The sequence below is a fragment of the Athene cunicularia genome, assembly GCF_003259725.1.
Source record: "Athene cunicularia isolate RWA chromosome 5 unlocalized genomic scaffold, athCun1 chr5_part1, whole genome shotgun sequence".
Classification (NCBI taxonomy): domain Eukaryota; kingdom Metazoa; phylum Chordata; class Aves; order Strigiformes; family Strigidae; genus Athene; species Athene cunicularia.
This window is the reverse complement of record NW_020799101.1, coordinates 40,334,048-40,342,989: the sequence shown is the minus strand read 5'-3', so window position 1 is coordinate 40,342,989 and position 8,942 is coordinate 40,334,048. Positions and strand designations below refer to the sequence as shown.

Genomic DNA, 8,942 nt, shown 5'->3' with positions numbered 1-8,942 from the left:
AAAAAAAAAAAAAAAAAAAAAAAAAAAAAGGCTGCTGCTGTGTCATGATGTTCCACATACGGAAGTGTTTCCACCTTTTGTGGTGGAAGACCCCAAGCAATGTCTTGCCCTTGGGCTAACAAGGACATACTACAACAACTGTTTAGCACTGTCACATTGTAGCTTTGCTTTTGATAAAATCAAGATTGGTGTGGTCACTCTGTGACTGTTTCACTGATTGTCTATCTGTTGGTTTGTCTTCAGTTTGGTGCTTCCCAAATTGTGCTCCCACATGCTTCATGTACACATGTGTATAGCATAGATGTCTGCAATATAGCATGCTGCAATGACAGTGCGCAAGCAGGGTGTACTCCGCTATTTTCTCTGTACTCCCAGGGAAACAAAGTTTATTGGGATTTTCCACACAACAGCTCCATCAAACATAGAGCAGATCTCATAGTCTCTTCATCCAATTTTCCATCACTTCCCATTAAAAAAAAAGAACAAAACAAACAAATACGGTATGATACTCGGCACCAAATTACTATGTTGGTGGGAGTAAAGGATTTCTCTGTCATGTGAATGATTCCAACTTTCTCCCACCCGGGGGTGGGTAAGAATTTGAAAACAGAAATTTCTCTGTCGTGAGCGCTCTGGTGATGCAGGCTGTCTGCATTCCTGGCAGATTTGTGCCTCTGTAGGTCTGTCCCAGCCCTCTTTAAAGTCACTTATATTCAGATGTAGGTATGTGTGGTATGTATCCATCTCAAGAAGCATTGCTGTAAATTACTCCACTATTTTGGCTGCTTAATACATCCTGTCACATCACAAGTGGCTGTGTAGCTCAAAAATGTACTCAATGAGACAAGAGTCCATGAGACCAGAGGATGGATATGCCTATTTACCTTTTTTTACTTGCTTTTCTCTCAGTACCTTTCTTCAGCCTCTAGGCTTCTTCATCTAACAGACTCTTCCCTCATTGCTATCAACACCTTCCTGGCTTGCAGTACCAGTGGTACGGACATTCACCACTCCACCATGCCTACTGCAGACTACCCCAGTCTCATGATTCCACACCAGTACAGCCAAATGAATGTTGGGTCAATGCATATTATGGTTTTCATTGTTATCTCCTTGGTTTTTCATACATGTTTGATCAGGTAACAGAATGTTGCAGCCACCTTCCTAAAACAGAGAGCAGTCACCCAACGACACTGATCCAGAGAGGAGAATTTACACTTGAATCAGCAGGGCCAGCCAACACATTCTCAGACTTGATTGTTGCCCCTTTTAGATTGGTATTTATTTCAAAACAATCATAAAATAACAGAAAAAATAATACAGAAATATTTAAATTCATCTTCAATGTGTGTGATGAAAACTGTTATCACCAAAAAGCAACTGTCCTCCAAGCAGGTGCTCAGCTGTTGCTTCTCTACATGAAATGTGGAATGCCCTCCATCTAGTCTCATGAAGAGCTGGCCTTTGTCATGCTGGATGAAACATTATGATGAGGAAGCAGCGAAAATTATATGCCACAGTATGCTGGTACCATTACCCATTTCAGTGCAACCACACTGCATGCTATTCCACAAGCCATCACGCAAAGATCAGACAAGATTTTAGACTACCTTGAAGACAATCAGTTTACTTTTTCAGCAGTTGAAAAAGGCCATTTCTGCAGGCCAACCTGAAAAATAATATTGTGTTATCTATGAAAAGAGCTTCCTTTCCACCCACACGTTTTTCCTGCAGTCACCCGATAATAATAACTCTATCTGTTTCTATGTCATCTACTGGCACAGCAGCCTTTCCTGGCACAGATAGCTTCCCTGCCTTGACTAAGGTCCCCCCGCATTCCTGGCCCAGAGAAGCATTCTGCTGAGATGAAATCACACACAGGATGTCACCAAGGCACTCTTTTCTTCATCACCAGGTGCTAATTTAACTAGATGGTAGCAAGGGATCAAATCAAAAGAACTAAAATACTTTGCAGCTGACGGTGTTTCTAGAGCTGGTGGTGTGTGAAGTGCCTATCTTGAGCTGTCTGAGAGAATGTGCATCCTCAAATTTTTGAAGTTGTGATCGGGATCTTTCAGGCTGTGGACATCACTCAGCCAAGCCCTGCCCCAGCCTCCTGGCGCCTGTCTCCCACTGCTGTGGGATGTGCCAGGGACCCCACTGTGGCACACCGCTTGGGCTGAGCATGGTTGGCTGCTGTGTTTAGTCATGTCTCCGAAGGTCTTCCTCATTCTTGACAAAGCCAGCCTCCACGACAGAAAAGCAGCCACTCTAATTGCTTCCTTCCTTTGCCTCTTCCAGATGCTGGGGCTGTGGCAGCTCCATCCAAGCTGCAGGGCTGGGCAGGGGCTGGGGGGTGCCGAGGACCGCTGCTGTCACCGGCTGGTTTTTACAAGCCGTGTCTTTCATGGGTTTTATTAGTAACATAACTTCTTCTAATCAGATCACCTTTTCACCAGAATTAGCAGAAATCTTCACTGGATATCGGTGAATCAAAAACTCCCACGGCTGGATGAAAACACCCCTTTCATGCACATGGCCACTGTAACCCTTGTTCCATCTGGGAAAACTTATCTGTGTCCACAGGAGCATGACAGGTATATGCGAGGCCACAAGGATGGTTGTCCTTCAGATCATTGCTTGCTCATACATACATCCACCATGGGACTCTGAACACGTTCAAGGAATAAGACTGTGCAGATGATACTGTGCTTGAAACACATTTCCAACAAGCAGAACTTCAGATATTGATTGACACGACATGGATACTCTCAGTGCACAGTAATAGCAACTTCTGCAGACATTTATTATTTGACTGATAACTCAGGCTAGTTGCATAGCCCTTTCGGTACTTTTAACATTGTCTTGCATCTTTTAGCGTTCCCGTATGTTTAACAACCGGATTTTTTCTGATTTTGAAAAAAAAGGTCCATTTGAAAACACAGAGCATGCAACTGCCTGTTCAAAATTATTTCCATATGTAGAACTGTAGCCAGGGGAATAGAATAGTCAATTCATGAAAAGACAGAGTTGCTTTGCCCTTCCCAACCAGAACAAATATGAGAGAAAGAAACTAGAGTGAGCATTAACCATCTGAGTGTTGAGAATCATCACACCTAATTCCAGATAGCTGTAAAATAGGTGTTTACATCTGACAGCTGTTAGGCATTTCTGGAGTCTCATCCTAATGTAGACATTACCACAGGACATGCATCATACTCTGAAAATCTCTATTTTTCTGACTACTGATTCTCAAGGGAATCTACAGGTCTGTCTTAGACACAGATGGTTTACATTTTTGAGGTCAAATGTGGATAAGACAAACCGTATTTCAAAGTTATGAGCTGATGGGAAGTGGCCTCCTTTGACCTTGCAAGGTTCATTTTTGAAGTGGGAGGCATGCTGGAGCATGTCATTCCTTTCAGCACTCTGCATTTTAGGCATCCCAGACATCCCCATACCACCGCTCGGGGTGAGGCACCTGGGATCGGAACAGCTTCTGCAGCTGAGCAGAGCCGCTGCTGGTGCCACACTCCTGCAAGAACCACAGGGCTGGGGGTGGCTCAGGAGTTGCTGCCAAAGCTGGAGCTGCTCCTGACAGCAGGCTCTTGTCTCTGGGGGAGACGGGGGCCCCACACCTGTACCACCTGCCTGCCTCAGCTCCTGGCTCACATGCTGGAGTCCCACCTCCAACAGAGGCAGCAGCTGCAGCCTCCTCATAAGCTCACCATGCAGCATGGCCGCTCCCCACTGTTCCCATGATCTCAGGAGCTGCTTCCAGCTTCCAAAACCCAGCAGAAGCAGAGGTCCTGCTCTGCACAAGGGTGAGGGTTTAACCTGCCCCTCTTCTGTTCAAGTACTGCTGTTCTCCCAGCTGCACAAACCCTGCAAGAGCAAGGAGCCCTTGCCTGGCAGGGAAATAAGGAACCACTTGACCCGAGGTATGAGGCACCTTACCGTTTTTAAGACATGGCTCATGCTGAATTCAGAGCTATGCATTCAATTTTTCCCCTCCCGTTCCCTCATGCTAATTATTGTATGAGACCTGCTGCAATCCTTAAATATTTTAATATAAGCATTGTTGTCTGAAATACCAGAGCTGGCTTTGCCTGCTGCTTTAGCATGGGGCAAAGGACCAGCCAAGGCCTGAATAATATAGATTTCTTAATGAAGATAAAAATCGTTATGCTGGCCTAAAGGTACATGCAGTTGCTGGGATATGCTGTGGTATGCTTCTAACAGATGATCCCTCTTAGCAGGCAGAGAGCCTCATATTTAAATCTTCTGGTAGTTTCAGTGATTAAAAATTTACATTTGAAAAAAACTGAGCTGAAGATAAGAGCATTTATGTGTCCTTCACATAAACACATGATTTGCTACAGTAGTCAAGTCCTGATCATGCAAGTGCATAGGATAGAGTGCTATGTTCTGGTCATAGAGGAAAAACAGTGACTGTAACCAGATGCAAGAACAACTCCTCAGTCCATCACCAATGGATCGTCATGAATTTTTGGAATTATGAAATGTTAAATATAATCCTTAGGTGAGAGACAGGGGCAATATAGTGGTCTGGAAGAAGGTTATGGTCCCACACACATAAAATTATTCTTTTGGTCCATTACTGACATACATGCCCCCTTGAAATTTCATGACCCTTAAATGTCTTTGATCTAAACCTGAATAGATAATGGAAAAACAAACACATTGCTGGGATTAAGAAATGGAGACAAGAAGCTACATGTCGTATCTGTAATTATCATAGGTAATTATAACCCAGAAGATCAAATCTTTTTGCTTTCTCTCATCATAATTCTAGGTTCCTTACATCCTGTAAGGAGCAGGCGTTATACCAAAGACTGAGCAATTAATTGTTTCTCAGCCTGTTTTAACTATCTACAAAATTCTTTATCTTATGCATGGTCCAGAAGTTTGGTATCTCCACAGGCTGGAGGTACCAGATATTGTAAGCTAAATATTTGCAAGATGAAATGCCACAAATGCCCAGGACTGATAGAATATATCCTGAGAAAATACAGTATAATCTTTTAATGCCACTGATTTTTTAATCTTTTTAAATGAAAATCCTAACACTGGGCAAACATGAAAGCTAAACTTTGAAAAGTGTGTGTAAAAAAGTAAAAATACTGTAAATGTCAACTAGAATTTGTTTACATTTCTCAGTGTCTGAGTTGTACCAGGACTACCTGATAACTAGCTTATCACAAAACTCACCTGACTGCCTGTTTACAGGATTACTTCAACTTCCAGATAAAGTTCCTTTTCAGCTTCATTTTGACTCAGTTTAACTTGTCTGCATGGATTATAATGCAAATTTTCATAGAACTATCTGCCTCGGAAGTAGATGCTTCTTGGGACAACACAGTTATACGAGTCACAGTTCTCTAATCCTCACAGATAGGAAACAATGCCCGTACTTACTGCACAGATAACAAAGTGGCTGAATGAGGACCCCTATCAAAATCAGTTATTTGTAACAAAAATAAACCTACGACTGATGTTTAAAAACAAGAAATAGCTCTAGCACATTCAAGCATCACTCCTTTCACAGAATCCCCTGTTACAGTTTTCTTCTAATGGAGCACAGAAGAGATGGAAAATCAGGGTTCAATAATCCAGGACTCCCCCCTAAACTGATAGGATAGAGATGGCACTTCCAAAGCCATTACAGCAGAATATGCATCACTGTTACTTTTGGCCCTTACAAAAATAATTGTGAAGCAGAAAGCTCACCAATGGATTTCTTTTACAAGCAAGTGATTAAAACAGTAGATATTCTGCATGCTCCCAATAAAACTTAAGAGAAATACAACAAGCAATTCTGAAAATCATAAACATAAGTGGATACAGTAAAATGATACAAACAATAATAAATTTAAGGGTGTTTCCCTTGAAACACTCAAACTGCTGCCATCATTATTTATCTACCTGAGCCTTCTCCCTTTTTTGAGGAAAACAAAACCATCAGCCCTCCTTGGTTCTAAGTGCTCTTGTTCATAATACCTTGAAATCACCTTTGTCTGGTACAGTACTTCCTTCGTTTTCTTCTTTCTGTTCACCATCTCCCAAGGAATTGATGTCTGAATCTTCATCCTGAGGAAAGGAAGAAATAACGAATGATAACATTAAAACAACAACAGCCGCATTATCAGGGTAGTTAATTAATTCCTACTTGCAATAACTTATGCGGAAACCCCAGTTAGAATAGCTGTTGGTTACACCCAGCTGTGTTACAGTGCTCAGCATAGTGAACAAACCACCACATGGTTCAGCACATATACTTCCAAAATACTTTTACAATGTAAGATGCCCCCTTTTGGAACTCTTTACAGGAAAACACCATTAAAGGACAGTCCTTATAAATATTATTGAAAGTAGTCTGTTTCTGCTTCCAGAGTACTTCCTAAAGCTACCTGCCTTCATCCAGTCAAAGAGCAGACAGAACAACATATAAGATACTCCAGTTAAAATTAAATGCAAATGTTGAAATGACCCAGAGAATGAAAAGTAAAATGGAAAATTCAGAACAAGAATGAGTATGTGGAATATAGAATTCCATTCCCTATCCTTACGCTCTAGCCTGTCCTTAACCCTCTTCCCATAACAAAAAATGGGCTTTTCACATTAATATGCATGTCAAAATTTTGCTATTGGTACTTATATATTAAGCTTTTAATAAAAGTAGCATTTAATTATGGAAGAAAAAAGATTTTTTTAAGGCTGGGTCTGAATTCAGGCTGATTATTCAATCCCCTAAAAATTGTTTCCTTCCTTGTTCATTTTTTTCCACTTACTCTTCTTTTTCTGTCCTCTTGCTATGCTAACTTCTCTCATTTTGCCTTTCAAGCTGAGATCTTTGGCTCCAGTGGAATTAGGAGGACTTTTACCACTGGTAGCCGCAAAGAGAACATTTCACCTTAAATTCCTTCAGTCAGAGACATTGCTGCCTAACTCCATTAGACAGTAACTTTGTACAGTAGCTTGTATATAAACACACTCACAAAGCAGGAATTTGTTTTCTGTCAAATACAGTGCACCTTAAGCAAACTTCTAAAGCTGTTTTCTTACCTGTGGTGCTGTTGCTTTTGATAGCATCATGGCCTTCCCTGGATTCATGTAAGAGAGTATTTCTGGCACCTCCACGGGCAGCACTTCCTGAGACATGTTTGCAGGATTTACTTCTGTAGGAGTCAATGACAAGTTATTTTATAAAATGACCTGAGGCCCCACCCATCTCATCTCTATAAGTAAAGGACTCCCCTCCCATTGCCGAAGACAGTGGATCGCCAAGGATGACTGCTTCAGGGAAGGATCTTATGGGGCAAGCACAACACCCAAAAGGGATGCAGTACCTTCCTCTGGTCGGGAACCTTTCCCAGCCTGCGCTTGCCCCTTGGGTCCTGCACTGCTGCCACCCTTCTTCTGTGGTGAGCAGAGCCCCGGCCCATCCTGCCAAGCAGAGAAGCATGGAGGGCACCACTGCTGAAGTCTACTCCTTCAAACCCCGCTCTTCCCCACCTGCGGCACAGGGACTGCCCTGAGCAGAGATGATGCCAGCTCCTGTGTGTGGGAAACTGAGCCCTGGAAAAAACCTGTGTGTAAATAACTCCCAGTGACCTGCCTGCGTGCAGGCACACCTCTCCACTTTGACCAAAGCATCCATATAGGCAGGGTGATCCAAACTCACTGCCTGCAAAGAGGTGCTGCCCTGTGCCACACAGGAACCCCCCTGGAAAGGGCCACCCCCACCACCTGACAGGTACTGCATGCACCAGCAGCTCTCGGCTCCTCCTGGGCTGCTCCTGTTCTTCTTCCCAGAGGAGCAAGGCCAAGGTGTGGGCACAGGACTGGGTCTCTGGTTTGCAGAGGTGAGCTGTAGGTAGGGGAGGTGAGAGGCATGGAGTAACAGTACCAAGATCATGTGCAATACAATGTCAGGGGAGAAGGAGGTGGACATTTGCAGAGGGTAGTAGAGATGTTGAGGTCCATACCTGTGGCTACAGGCATTACCCAGAACAACTACTGCACCTGGCAGTACTGTAAATTTGACAAAAAAAAAAAAAAAAAAAAAAAAAAAAAAAAAAAAAAAAAAAAAAAGGCAAGGAAATATATAATAGCTGTGCAAAGCAGACAAGAGTTACGCTTTTGTACATTTTCCAGAGAAAGGCAATTGAACTTTACACAGAAACTGCAGGAAACTCATGTCAAGATGAAGGGAATATAGTTTCCAGTGGTTTAGTTTTATTAATTTCACAGAGATTTTGTTCAACCAAAGAGCATGAACAAAAGAGCACATGAACATCTCCAGGCATACCCAGTGGAAATTATGATCTTCAAACACAGAAAAACAAATGAATAACAAACTATCAGCTCCAGTAACAGTAGGCTGTGTCATAGCATCTGCATTTCCAGCATGAAAAGTAGCTCTGCCCACACTACCAGTACAAGAGCATCCTTTGGCCTCAGGTCATGGACACTCAGAGCTGCATCCTGGAGAACTCCTCTTGCAGCTTAATTTAGAGAACAATCTTTTTTTTTTTTTTTTTAGCCTCATCGGGAAAAAAAAGACCTGTCTGACCTTGGAAGACCTGCCACGGTACACTAAAAATACCATTATACTTGTTGTTAGAGCAGGCCAGCTTTCCCAAGGTTGATCAGTTCAGAGGACCATTAGCATAAGTGATGATATTCACCTAGAAACCCCTCTTAAGGTGCATGAATCTTAAGAAAATTGAGATTCCCTGTCCTCAAGGAAACGTAGAAAAGAACAGGCTGACTCTGTGTACAGGCTTCCATGTCTGCAGTGTTCATTCTCCATTATATGCATACTTGGTTATCTGGAATGATCTGTATGGCCTTCAGCTAAATCAAGGTATTCTGCTCCCACCTGAGCAACAGGGAATGCCATAAAGAAAGAAAACCAC

The 8,942-nt window shown here is 42.6% G+C and overlaps 1 protein-coding gene across 1 annotated transcript in view; it reads right to left on the bottom strand.

Annotated features, from left to right (window-relative positions):
• LOC113480582 (cytosolic phospholipase A2 epsilon-like) overlaps positions 1-7,182 on the bottom strand; it is a 34,936-nt gene extending 27,754 nt beyond the window's left edge. The window contains exons 1-2 of the mRNA XM_026849461.1: positions 7,087-7,182; positions 6,022-6,111 (exon numbers count right to left, since the gene is read on the bottom strand). Of these exons, the coding sequence (XP_026705262.1) occupies positions 6,022-6,111; positions 7,087-7,182 (186 nt within the window). The remainder of the gene's footprint in view (positions 1-6,021; positions 6,112-7,086) is intronic.
• Between the last annotated feature and the right edge of the window lie 1,760 nt (positions 7,183-8,942).